This window comes from Pygoscelis adeliae, unplaced genomic scaffold (genome assembly GCF_000699105.1).
Source record: "Pygoscelis adeliae isolate BGI_AS28 unplaced genomic scaffold, ASM69910v1 Scaffold105, whole genome shotgun sequence".
In the NCBI taxonomy this organism is placed as follows: Eukaryota; Metazoa; Chordata; class Aves; order Sphenisciformes; family Spheniscidae; genus Pygoscelis; species Pygoscelis adeliae.
Window position 1 is genome coordinate 2,856,670 of NW_008824807.1, and position 13,893 is coordinate 2,870,562.

The following is a 13,893-nucleotide window of genomic DNA, read 5'->3' on the forward strand; positions in this document are numbered from 1 at the left end:
TACATGTTATGACTGCAATCACAGCTCAGCCAGTTTCATCTATTGGTGCAGTAGTCATTGGTCTAGACTGCATCCCATAAATTGCTTAGGGTGCTGCACAGACACTCATGAGGAGATTAAGTCCACGCAACTCCATTAGATAAGTCACTGTCTCTGCTGTCAATTCAGTTTTACTTTATACAAATATTTGATCATTCAGATTTTGTATTGGGCTAGTGAATTATCAGGATCCTGTGAGCCAGTGTGGGAACACTCACCTGGGGTGCTTCCACCCATGTGGGGATGGAACTTGGACTTGAACCACTGACATATCCAATGAGTATCTAAATTAGAGGAATACTCTCTAAATTGCTAATGGAAATAAGTCTGTAGGCTTTGATTTCAATAATTTACATTTACCAGTTTTACAACAGAGAAATCTCCAGACTTCTTATGCAGTATTTGGCATGTTCCAGTTGGTGAAAGATTATGTTCAATGTAGTCAGGCTTTATATGAATTCTGTCAGTGATTTCACATTTGCTCATTTGTGTATGAGTGAAAGGAAGAAGGATAATGCTGTGAATTTTAGGAACCACATGTCTTTTTTTGTTTTCCTTAAATGCACTATTGGTACACATCTCAGATGTGCCATCTATGTAACAGAAAACAGGGCTTTGATGGGTATGTAGTTCCATAATTATCAGAAAAAAGGAAGAAAAAAAAGGAAAACAAAACATAACAGTAAAACCTTATAAGCATTATTACAGTCAGCAAATAGAATTCCAAATAACCACTAGGAACAGAACATGTGGAAGTCATCTTTTCAGTCATTCTTGGGATAAAAATGACATTTTAAAACATTAGGGTGTATAGAAGTCCTAAATGTTTTCATTTCTCTGAAATGTTATCTTTAATGGGACTTTAAGCATGCTATTATTTAACTCACACATTTCACTCAAACTTCCTTCAGATTTTATTGCAATGCTGTAAAATAGCCCTAGAAAACTCAGATCAAAAGAACCTTGACCTGTTTCCTATTTAATCAGGATGTTTAAAAGAATAAACTTATCTCTTGTGGTTTTTATGCAGGTTAGCCTAACAGATAAATCTGCACTTTTTGCTATGCCCAATTGTAGGAAAATCATTTCAATAATAACAGTCTCTGCAAATGCTTGGGGCAAAAAAGAAAGTAACCACTTTTTCACAGAAAAAGCTTTTCACTCAAAAAAATTCAAACATTTATGAAACGTAATGCATGAATCCAATGAAAGAGTCTAATGTCCTTTTTAGCTTGCCTCAATACATTGTCTAAATTTTGTGGCTTTAGGAGATTTAGTAAATCATTTAATAGACCTTTTTCAATATTTAAAGTGAATGTAATGATGCAGAAAGATTTTAAGAAATAGTGCTGTAAATTGAAAATATCTAGTTATTGTGGAACAGTTCCAATCTGCCATTCAGGGTACTCCTGGTGGCTTCATCACAGTGTTTCAGTGCAGCCCCCAGAAGACCCAGGAGCAGTTCAAGTCCTCAAGCCTTTTTAGCCTTTTTTCTCTCTGCCAAGTATACCAGTGAGGCAACATATAGGACTGTGAAAAATTTGTGTAACATATTGGACCAGAGGTCTCCAAAGCCCTCAGCACAGTCAACCGACATAAATGACTTCTTATCATTCACGTAAGCAGCAACTATAACTCAAATGTGAAAGGTTTCTGTTTTAAAAGACTGCAATTACACAGCTCCTGACAAAGCTATTGGATTGGGGACCAATTTAAATGCAGTGAACGGGGAAAAAAACCCAAAGATAAATAGTGACAGTAGATCACAGCCTGAAAACCTTTGATTTTATATTTATATTTCTTTTCAGCTGAATCCCCATGACAACCATCATTAACACATCCTGCAAAACTGTATTTCAACTCTACTTGGAAAACCAGCCGAGCTATCCTAAAGACCCACAAGACAGAGGCGTTTAGTCCTCTGTCCCTTTCCAGCCAACACTCTCCAACATAGTCGCAACAAGCCCAAGGAGCCAGGAGCTTGGAATTATATGTGATGATCTTCTCCCTCTACCCCTCTTTGTATGCCGGAGTAGTGATTCCCTCCAGGATTTCAGTATGGGAACTAAAACTGCTAAAGGGACAGACGGGATCACACACTGTCCTCTTTAAACACCTGTCTTCAAGGCAGCTGCCTACAGAGAGCAGTACTCGAAAGAGGGAACCAAACGCTAATGAAGAGCAGTTGTCCAAGGAATCCGGCGTTCTTGAATGCACCCAGAAAGTCTAACAGCTCACATTCATTTTCTGACATTTTCTGTGTTTCCACCCTTCTGTGTTTCTTCCTAGTCCAAACAGCTTCCCCTCCCCAGGATGGGGGTGCATCCATGCTGCAAACAAAAGTTTACCTGCCTCATGTGGTATCCATGTTTTATAGAAAGAGCAAGCGTACGTGGGAAGAGGTTTCAGGGCAGTCTACCCAAGCCTGCTGAGACCACTGGGGCCCTAACTTCACCACTCCCAGTACCTCAGCTAGCTGATCGAAAGCTAATTTGGATTTGCCTGTGTGGTCTGGTTTGCTTTCAGTGCAGGAGAAGCTTGACTCTCGGGGTGTCTGATCAGCTGTTGCTGACCCTTCTCGACATTTTATTATTTTTTCTTTTGAGCTGTGGCTTTCACAACTTATTTTACATTGAAGGAGCTACTGTCTGCAAATGTCACCACAAGTGTCCTATATCTCCTCCCCCAATCTGCCTCATGTGCAAGAACCAGAGGAGCTTGAAGGCAAATTAAATCAGAGCGACAGAAACATCCAGAGCTTTGGAGGTGCCTGAAGACAGACTTCACCAAGAACACGATGTCAGCTGAGGTTACCTACCCAAATCCGGGACAACGCACATTCCCATACAAATCCCACCCACTCCCTATTTTCTCCATCTCCATTAGAAAAAAAAGGTTAGGTCCAGCACCCTGTTGCTATGCTACAGTTGCCAGTGTCTGGTTGACTGCGGTTTCCACACAGCTGCAAACAAAACACGCTCATTTCTCACAGGAATGAAACTGGTTGGGCAGAGCTACAGGCAGCTAGCGTGCCCCAGTTGCTTCGACCTCAGCCCCGCTCCTCCACCACCACCCATGTTTCACTTTAGCCCCGAAGAGGGGCTGTCACGGGAAGCCTCGGGCACATGAGGAGCAGGACTCCTCCTCTTTCAACACAACTATGAACTTCAGATCGTCATCTTGGATGGCCCGTTGGGACCAAGGATTGACTCCACTGAAGGCAGTGGAAGTGCAGACAGTATTAAAGCCAGTAAAAACAAATATCAAGCAAGCCAGTGAATATGTCACTGCTACTTCTGCTTTATCAATCTAGAGGTGAAAATACTTGTGAAAACACAATGGGTCTGATTCATCTCAGATATGACTCTGAGCATGGCTCTGGTCTCATCAATTTAAATAAGCAGATCTTAGCAAAGGACACCTCCTCTCCTTCCCACACCCCCTAGTTACTGCCATTCTGCAAACGTTGCCTGAATCTACAATCATGCAGAGGCTGCAGTTTAAGTTGTCCAAAGAAACCTCAGGTTTTTAATGCAAAATAGTGTGCAAAAGTCAGCAGAAGTTGAAAGCAAAGAGGTGCTACCAGCTAGCATGTTTACAAGAACTGTGATAGGTGAGAAGTCAGGGCTGACATAAGGCCACAGTATTTTGAAGCCATATGAGCTCTTTAGAATATGTGAAATAAACTGGAATGAGGCTGCCACTCGTTCTTCAGCCTTGCTCATTTTGGGTCATCAGTGACAGCAGGAGAGTAGGCATGAACCAAATGGCGAATGCTGTCTAGTAGCACTGGGATCAGCATGACCATGGCTTCTCTGGATCACGAGAGGGGAATTTAGCCAGGCCACAACAAGTAAAGGAACTGGATGACTTTCCTCCTCTCCCCCACCACCCTTCTCCTCCTCGAATGCAAAATTTGCCTAGTCTTGCCTCATTTTATTGCCTCCCAACTTCATGTCAGCCAGCCAGCTCACCTTTCTTAACACTGCTTGCCCAGAAGTATAACTCCAAGCAGTGATTTAGAATAGTCAATGCTAATAAGGGTTTGCAGGGTATTAATGCAGCTGATGAGTATACCTGCCAGGCCATGTCTTTCAAGCAGAAATATTGCAAGCATTGGAAAAACAAAGCCTTTTTTTTTTTTCTTCTTTTCTTTCTTTCTCTTTCTCTCATGCATGTATTTGACTTGGTCTTGAAAGGAAGCTAAATCAGACTACCACAACACCATAAAAAACAACAGCCCAAGACCAGCAGAGTTGTTTTCACTTTTCCCCAAAAAAAGAATAGCTAATACCATCTTTAAATGCCATTTAAGAAAGGTTAAAGTTTTTATTCTGTTAAAAAAAAAACCCAACACTATACCCACAACTGAAGGGAGAATGTGAAATACTCTTTACCTGAGTAAAGTTTTGTTTAGGATTTTGTTTTGTTTTTTAATGGTTTAAACTATTTTATTTTTTGCTTGAATGAAACAGCAAGATTTTTAATGGGGATTACTGCAATAGAAATAAACAAGTGGAAACAATCCAGATTGCATTTAAATTCTTAAAATCGTCTAAGAATTAATAACGGTTTCTTTAATCTTTCGTCCTTTGCTGGGCCTGGGAGATGTTGATTTCCAGAGCAGCCCATTTGCATTTAGGAAACCTGATGCCCATCCACAATTCCACACTGAAGCTTCTCAGTTTCAACCTATGTTTTGGCTGGCGTCCCCTAATCCTCTGCACACCCCAATTCTGGGCTCTGGCAGTCCATCATTTGAATGTGATAGGAACTTTTTTAGAGGTAGCAGTGCAAGAGAGCAAAGTGAAGAGAATAATTATGTCTGAATCTTCCTAGGATGGGCAAGACACCATCTCTGCCTGATCAAGCCGAGCTGTAGCAAACAGCCTGGAGTAAAGCCAGCTGTTCCCTAGGACTCACTGCTGCTTTGCACTCAGTCACAACCTTTCATTAAAAGGGTTACACTGGATTTCTCACTATGTCTTCCTGCCCACCCACCCTTTTTCATTTCTTAATTCCTAGTTCTTCAGTTGATTACAGGAATTCAGGGCCTGCCGTTCTTCGTCTCAAACTCACACTGTAAGTGGAGTAGGCTATTTGGGCTGGATCAACAGGAAGAGAAATGCTATCTATACGGGCTGTCCTGAGGACAGCTCATCCTCTGAACAGAAATCTGGACCTTGAATTCAAAGCACTGTGTCCTCCTGCAGATTTGACTTTTAGCATTGACTCATCAGAGCAGGAAGTTAAAATTTGACAGAACATGAGAACCTGTAGTTACAATGATCTGGATGAGACATCAGCAAGACGAGGAGTGAAAACATCACCGACTGACAGTGGTCATACCTGCAACCCTACCAGTGCAAACTGGGGAAAAAAGAAAGGAAAAAAAAGGAGGGGAAAAAAAAACAAACAAAAAAGCAAACAAATAAACAGATTAATCTCGGCGTGGAAGGGAATGGAGGGAGGAGCAAGAGAGAGACTCCTGAAAATTAAACTAATTAGAAGTGAAGAAGCATTCCTGTTTTGAGTCTTGATAGTGAGTGTCTGCAAACTGCCTAACCCAGGAAAACCTTTCCCAAATTCAAATGCCACCAATGCCTGCAAAGAGCAGCTCTTTAAAGGACAGAACAGACAGCAAGTTAACATTTCACAAGTACTTACTGAACTAGAAAACACAGTTTTCTGCATGTTTCACATTTGCATAGACACTTCCCAGATTATAAGAAATGCCAGGGCTGAGAAATAAACCCAGTCTTTTGTATGTCTCCAGGGTGCATTTAAATTGTGACCCCAGCTCCCTTTCTCTCTGTGCCAGCAGATGCTGCTTGCCCGGCACCCAGAGCTGGATGGACGCTGTACTCACCAGCTGACTGCTGTACCAATACAGCGATGACTCCTTCAGCACACACCAGAACTTTTTCCATTTGTTGCCAATGAAAGCTCCTTTTTCTTTCTTTTTGTAGAGCCATCCTTGGCAATCAGCTTGCCCCAGCTCTTTACACGATATCCTCCGTCGGCTCATTATAAAGAACCCTGTGCCATTAAAAATACAGTATTCTGCTTATTTAAAAGTGCATTACCAGGAAAGATGTTGCTACCAATTAAAGATATCAACCTTACTTAGCAATCTCGGCGAGTCATCCAAGCATATCTTAAAATATAGTTAGAAGTTGTTCAGTTTTATAATGGCTATGACAGTAACACACATTCATTTGAAAGGCATTCTGATGTGCAAAAACAAAATAGTAAGCTATAGATAATGCAGACACTAATTAATGCTAAGATAACCATACATGAGTTTTTGTAAATTAAAACTATATCCTTTGATCCTTTTAAGAGAAGCATGCATATATTTCCCTTCACACAGCTGCACTGGAAAGAATACATCTATTTAAGTCAGCTAGAGAAAACTATTATGCCAAGTACATGAAAAACGCTAGTGTGTGTGTGTATGGGTATGCGCATGCAGCTCATTCTACCTCACTGATTTCCAGCTTTGATTCAATTAACATACCACAAGGATTTAGTCCAAAGGAACAGCCCGTTGTCATTTTTCTCAGAATCGGTGCAAAAATCAGTGGAGTTAAAAAGCAGCCTTCCACCAGCTGAGTAGCAGTATAAAATCCTCACCCTCCCAAGAATAAGGCATACTAAGAAAATAACAAAAGAAGAATCCAGAAGAGAAAAGAAAAAACAATCTCTCATTACCTTGACTTTTCTTTTTTGTCTTCTGACGCAAGGGAACCTGCAAGAAATGCAGGAAGGAAAGAAAAGAGGAAATTTCAGATTGTGTTGCAACATTTGTGTAGAAAGGGGAGGGGGAAGCTAGAGAAGGACGTGGTGGTGATGCTGGTGGTATATGCAGGATGGAAACACATAACCCACTCGCTGCTGAAGGGACGTTAGTAGCTGAAGCATAAAACGTGTTAATTAAAATTGATGTATATCTAGTTGAGCAAGAGCAAACGTAACTCTATTATACATGTGTCTATCTACTAGCGCTTCCTGTTTCACACCCACAGGCAGCTTCCACTTTGCTATGTGTTTGCCTGACTTGTATTCTGTGTTCAGAAGTTAAAAAATAGAAGTTAGAAGCATTTTAATGCTTTGTTACGCTCCACGAGGGAGATTTACAAACGTGGGGAGATTAAAAATACATGCCAGGTGTTTGATTGTCCTTTAGCTCATTCTAAGCAATCCTGAAAAAAAGAAAAAAATTGGATTTTCCACTCCTCTCTTTTTTTTATTTAGTGCAGAGAATGTATTTCCCCCTATGTAAGAGTTTCATAATATTTTTCTTTAAAAAAAAAACCACCAAAAAAACCACACACACACGCAAACCTGGCAGATTATTCAAACTGTAAAACATAAATATGCCAGAAGTTTGCCATGCCATATATGAGAGTTTTAGTCACTGCAAAAATAACACAATTGATTTCTATTTACTCATTTGCAGTCTATATATTTCATCCCACATAAACACATAGAAAATGAAACTAAAACAGAAGACCACGGACCGAAAAAGAGGTCATTAGAAAGGTAAAGTCTGGCTTTTGGAGTAAATTCTCCCCAGACAGGCTGGTTGGTTGTGCGATTGTGGACAAAGCACTTGACTTCTCTTTGCCTCAACCTTTCCATCTGAAGCATGGGAACAAAAGCATTCACCTTTTTCTATTTTTAGGAAGGTTTTGAAGCCTCCGGATGACAAATGCTGGATAAGGTGACGTATGATTTAATATGCTTGGCCACAACGTTGCTATGCAAAGCCAGTAGCTACCTGATCCGCTGCAGAGCTACGCTGTGAACATCCCTAATGCAGCCCCTATGCCTAGCCAGCTGGCTTTTCAGGAAAACAAAACCCCATTTCATATCATTCTTGAAGGATTTGATGGCTTTTCTCACAAGCAAATTAAAGGTGAGTAAAGCTACACCATCTGGAAACAGAAGAGACCACTGCCATAAGTATTTACAAGTGCTAGAACTTTCTCTAACCAGTGATCTTTGTAGCATGTATCACAGAGTGCAGAACCGCATATTGCAGTTGTGCTCTTATCTGGTGCCTATTTGAGATGACCTGAACAACTCATTTGTGGGAGGCTTCACCCGGAATGAATAATCCCAGACTCCTGCTTAATCATCACGTATTATTTTTTCCTTTTTTTCTTTTTCTTTTTTTTTTTTTAAATTCTACCACTGCCTGCCTCTCTCTCAGAATATTCTCCATGACAACAGACAAAGAAAAGCAATGAGAAAACACAACGGCTCTATTGGAGGCTCCGCTATTTCCCCATCCTATATGGGCCACCTTTTGTGTCTTCATTCCAAAGAAAGCAACGCCCTATTTAGGACGTGTGGACACAATATATGGCCTCAGTGAATCAATGGGTCATGCAGTCACACTAATTACTTTCCTTTAGAGCTACCCAAAGTGATATTAAGAAAAACAAATAGGAATCAGCTCTCCTTGCACAAAAACCGTGTAGTGGGGCAACGTCACATCTTTGCCATGATACTACAGTGGGGTCATTTCATCTTTAACCAACATAAAGTTGTACGACAAGAGCAGCAACACTGAGACAGGATGTGGCTCTCTGTAAACAACTGAGGAAGAAGTAGATCTTTCCACTAACCTTATTGATGGCCTAACACAAAATAACATGTTCTATGGCTCATCTGTCAAGAAAGGGTTAATATCCATATTATGTAAATCATCTGTTAGGGTCCACTTTATATACAGACTAAGGAAAAAACTGATTACCTAGTAAGAGTTCGGGGTAGCAAAAAGAACTTACAAGTGTGCATTTATTATTCAGCAGCAATGATGGTATCCTGCTGCAAGTTGACAGGGGTGATGGATCCCCATCTCTTCATATTTTGTGGGAGGAGTCGGGAAATTAACGGGGGAAGGAAGGGCAGTTTCCCCAGCCACCACTGCATTTAGTTTGCCTGGATAAAATCAATGATAAATCTGTAATAAAATCATTGCTGAGTGAGATTTCCTGAATTAAGATACATTTCTGGTTTTCTTTCCCAGTATTCCTGAAAGCTGAAATAAATTTTCAACAGATTGATCCTAAACCTGGAATTCAGCAACTTTTAAATGTTTTTAGTGCTGTTCAGAAGCCCAGCATCATCTTATAAAATATATCTGTTCTGTTCTGCACAAGAGAAACCTCTAATCCCAGCAATGCAATCCGGTGTTATTCACAAAATTGCCTTCCCAAATTTTGTTGATTTATGAACAAACAAAAGCAACCTCTTCCTCTAAAGCACCAGTGTTTGGAGTCAGACAGATATTTTATGAAATAAACAAACAGTTTTCAGTAAAACTGAAAAAAATTATCTTAAACCAATAGAAAACCTATATTTAACTGAATCTACCACAAAATTCATAAAATGCCTCACCAGCAGGATTTGGATTCAGTTTTCCACGAGAATACAACACATTACCAAGTCTCCAGAGGCAAACCTTTCCTCAAGAAGTAAATTAAAGTTTCTGCCTCTGAAAACTGGCCTATGAGAGTCAACAGTCTTTCATTTCAGTGAACCTGGGTGAACATTGATTAAGAGATAGTTTTAAGTTTCACTCCTAGTAGGAGACATTAACACCAGTGCAGAACAAAGAGAAAACTGTGGAAGGAAGAGTTATTGCCAGTAAAACCAATGGTACCGACCAGGGGCGTAACAGCAGCTTCAGATGTGAATGTACTGTAACTACCAGACATAGTCACTGGAACAATCTGAAACTGAACCAAACGTCATGATTTTACTATGCTTCTGGCCATGGTGGATGTTTCTCTATAAATCTCAATTTCCTGATGGCAAATTATTTATTTCATTATCACAGGTTCAACTGAAAAACAAGCCAAAAAAATCAGATCTATTTCTAGCTTTTCTTGTTACCAGGGAAAATCTGAGAGCAATAATCCTCAGAAAGCTCTGAAAATGTTACAGTTAATTTGCAGCTTTAGGAGGGTCATCATTTTTGTGCAAGGCTGGCAATACAAGGTAGCTTTTAATCTTTTTTGGTAGGTTTTGGTTTACTCATCAGTTTACTGAGACCTGAGGACTGAACAGGATGGGCTAGTGATCCTGCAGGACAATGCAGGCTTCAAGCTTGCTATCCATTACTCCTCCACTTGGCAAATACACCCATGAGCCAGTTGCAAAGGGAGCTGTACAACTGAGTGTTGTTCACAGCCACTTCTGTGCCAGGCAGGCTCCACCGATGACCAAAGAAGTGACACTCCAAGAAGTGACAACTTCAGTGAAAGACTTCTGTCAGTTTAGAGATTCTATTTTTCCACAGAATCACAGTATGGTTGAGGTTGGGAGGGACTTCTGGAGGTCGTCTAGTCCAACCCTCCCACTCAAGCAAGGCCACCTACAGCCAGTTGTCCAGGACCATGTCCAGACAGCTTTTGAGTATCTCCAAGGATGGGGACCCCAGAGCCTCTCTGGACAACCTGTGCCAGTGCTCAGTCACCCTCACAATACAAAAGTGTTTCCTGACGTTCAGAGGGAACCTCCTGTGTTTCAGTTTGTGCCCATTGCTTCTGGTCCTGTCACTGGGCACCGCTGAAAAAAACCTGGCTCCACCATCTTTGCACCCTGCCTTCAGGTATTTACATGCATTAATAAGATCCCCCTGAGCCTGTTCTCCAAGCTAAACAGTCCCAGCTCACTCAGTCTTTCCTCATATATTAGATGCTCCAGTCCCTTAATCATCCTTGTGGCCCTTCATTGGACTCTCTCCAGTATGTCCCTGTCTCTCTTGTACTGGGGAGCCCAGAACTGGACACAGTGCTCCAGGTGTGGCCTCATCAGCACTGAGTAAAGGGGAAGGATCACCTCTCTTGATCTGCCGGCAATACTTTGTTTAATGCAGCCAAGGATACTATTTGCCTTCTTTGCAGCAAGGGCACGTTGCTGGCTCACGTTCAACTTGATGTCCACCAAGACTCCCAGGTTCTTTTCTGCAAAGCTGCTTTCCAGCTGGGTGGCCCCCAACATATACTGGTTTCCTCTGGCAGTATCATTTGTGCTCACATGGAATAACAGTAGGGGGTGGAAGTCAGAGGGCTGGACAGGCTTTGGCAGTCCCTCCACAACATCCTGGACACTGGCCCCTGCCAGGCAGCAAACCTCTCTAGATGGTCAGTCGGGCCTACAGATGGGTGCCTCTGTCACCCACAGCAGGGAATCACCCATTGTGATGACTCACCGTTTCTTCCTGGTAGCCTTGCATGGTTTACAGTTAGGTGAACCAGGTCCTTTGCGAGTAGGCACATCTGGCTTCTCTTCAATTTTTAGGGCAGTCAACCTATTTTGCAGTTACAAGTTCTTAGGTGGGGCAGGAGCCTTCCTCTTGGTACTAGAAGTCATCAACTTCCATCCTTCCCCTTCACCAGAGGTTTTGCTTACTTTGATAGTGGGGGTAGACACTGCTTGCTTCTCCATTGCAGGTGGGGACTGCGGTTCTTCAAGCTGTTGTGTCTCAGAGAAGAGCCTGTCTATCTCCCTTTCATTTTCTCTGATGCTGCACAGCCTTCTCACTTCCTCCCCTATCTGCTCCACTTGCCAGCACAGCTCCTCCAAGACAGCGCACCTCCTGCAGGGCTGAGGGCCATCTCTCCTGGCCCCAGAGAGAGGTCCCAGGCACTTCCTGCAGTCTGAGACTTGGAAGGCTGCATCTGCCATCTGAAGCTCAGTCTGTGTGGAAGTCTTTGCCCTAGCAGAGACAGCTGCTCCCATGTCTATTGGGGAAACTGCCCTGTTACCACCATGTCTAAGACTGTTATAGCAGCACAATTTCAACTGAGGCCCCTTTACTTCACTCCTCCTTCACACCCCACTGCACAAACTGCTGGGTCTGTTGGCTGTGCTCTGGGCCTGGCTCTTAGATAGGTCCCTCCTGAGCACCAGTTAAAGGGTGCTTGACCCTCCCTAATCAGAGGGAGCTGCATCAAAGGCTCCAGGCACCCTGGGTCAGGGGCAGCTGATCACAATCATTAGAAGCTGCTAGAGCTTCCTTGGGTCCACACCCTTGTGGCTCCCTTTATCTTGTCCTTGCCCAACAGCAAGGATTGGCAAATATATAGCATGGGGGCTACATATTTCCAGCCTCCATTCCAAATAGGTGGCCTTGAGCAATTGTCTCTGGGAACCAAACTCGGTTCGGCAGCATCCCTCTGGGGAGCTGCCAGGAACAGTCAAGGATCGTCACCCCAGGGGGTGCTTCTGCCTAGAGACTGAGGGGCTTGCAGCCTGCAAACTCCCCAAGAGAAAAAAAAATGGGGTGAAATAGGTGTATGAGGCTGTTTCAAGGGAACGAAAAAAAATTGTTCTACAAGTAAAAGCAGGGGCATTTGGCTAATACTGAAGACCAGACTTCATATCTCGAAGTTCAACCCACAATGCGTGAGTCTGAGAAGGCACCAAAGGCAGCTATAATCAACAGTTCATCTAAGCTTCTCAAGGGTTAGACAGACATGTGGCTAAGAAAATCCTTTGCTAAGTTCATGTATCCTAAGTTACTGCTTTCTCATCTATTGAGGGGTAGGACTTGGAAGTGAGGGCACCTCTGGCATCAGGCCCATACAGACGACTTCATTTCATCCTTAAAGCAGAACTGGGACAGCCTGTGGCAGTCTCACCACTTGGTCTGGCCCGTAAGCAAGATCTTGTTTGGATATTGATGTTATCCACAGTCTTCTATGATTACAAGAACACAACCCCAACATATGACCTCTTCAGCTGATCAGTAGCTCTGGCATAACTTCAATTATACTTACGAGAGTGTTGCCATCAGCTTCCATGAATGGTTTCAAAGCTTAGCGGGAAAGCTGTAAAAAGAGAAAGTTTTGTTTACTTAAGTTCTGTATTATATTTTCATATAACTTAAGTCTTGGCAGTGGAGTAAAAAAACCTGTTAATATACTTTGACCTTCCATTACCCTCCACACTCCACCCACCCCCTCAAAAAAAAAAAAAAAAAAGACGTTTTCCAAAGATTATGCTATATTATGTGAACTGATTTTACTGATTTAGAAGTCAACCAGTGATAAGGAACACTAACTCAAAGCCATCCAAGCTTTTCTATGAAATAAACAGAATAAAGCTCATGGATGTGGTTGGAGGGTTGCTTTTTGTTTGTTTGGGTTGGGTTTTGGTGTTGGGTGGGAGTTTTTGTTTGGGTTTTTTTGGTTTGGTGGGAGGGGGGTGGGGTTTTTTTTTTTAGGAAATGCATCGAGAATAAGTAAAACGGGGAGGGGTGTGTGTTCATTTTGGGTTTTACTTCAAAGAAATCTATAGGAATTTGATTTCTGCTTTAGCTGAGTAATTACCTAATTAGAATTCCCAGAAAACACTGGGAATCTGCTGGCTCTCCTGAACAGGATGAGATCTCATACTGGACTACCCCTTTTACAATGAATTGCAATTTTCCATTCTGGAGAGCAAAATCTGTGCAGTTCAACAGTAGACACTAGGGTTTATTTTCCAAAGACATAAAGTTAGTAAGTTATCCATTTAGGTGACAGTTCAGGTGATTTCATTTGGTATACACAACCAATAGTCAATTTCCTATGTGATTTTCCTTTGGCTGGCAGGATGGACAGATGACAAAAGAATCAGTGCAGTGTACAAGATGAAGGAAAACATACCAACTTTTTAGTGCCAGCAAAGTTCCTATAAAACTCACCCCTCTGCATATGAAAGAATCATTGAGTGAAATGGGAGAGGATATAAGACTGTTGAAGTGAGCAAGAAAGGATTTCCAGAAATAGAGCCACACTTCAGAAGAATTTCTAATAAGAAATTTTTCCTGTTACTAAAACCAGTAATTTA

At 42.0% G+C, this 13,893-nt stretch overlaps 1 protein-coding gene across 1 annotated transcript in view; it reads right to left on the reverse strand.

Moving 5' to 3' along the window:
• IPCEF1 (interaction protein for cytohesin exchange factors 1) overlaps positions 1-12,863 on the reverse strand; it is a 43,990-nt gene extending 31,127 nt beyond the window's left edge. Inside the window, exons 1-3 of the mRNA XM_009324153.1 lie at positions 12,840-12,863; positions 6,754-6,790; positions 5,909-6,078 (exon numbers count right to left, since the gene is read on the reverse strand). Of these exons, the coding sequence (XP_009322428.1) occupies positions 5,909-6,078; positions 6,754-6,790; positions 12,840-12,863 (231 nt within the window). The remainder of the gene's footprint in view (positions 1-5,908; positions 6,079-6,753; positions 6,791-12,839) is intronic.
• Positions 12,864-13,893: the final 1,030 nt, after the last annotated feature.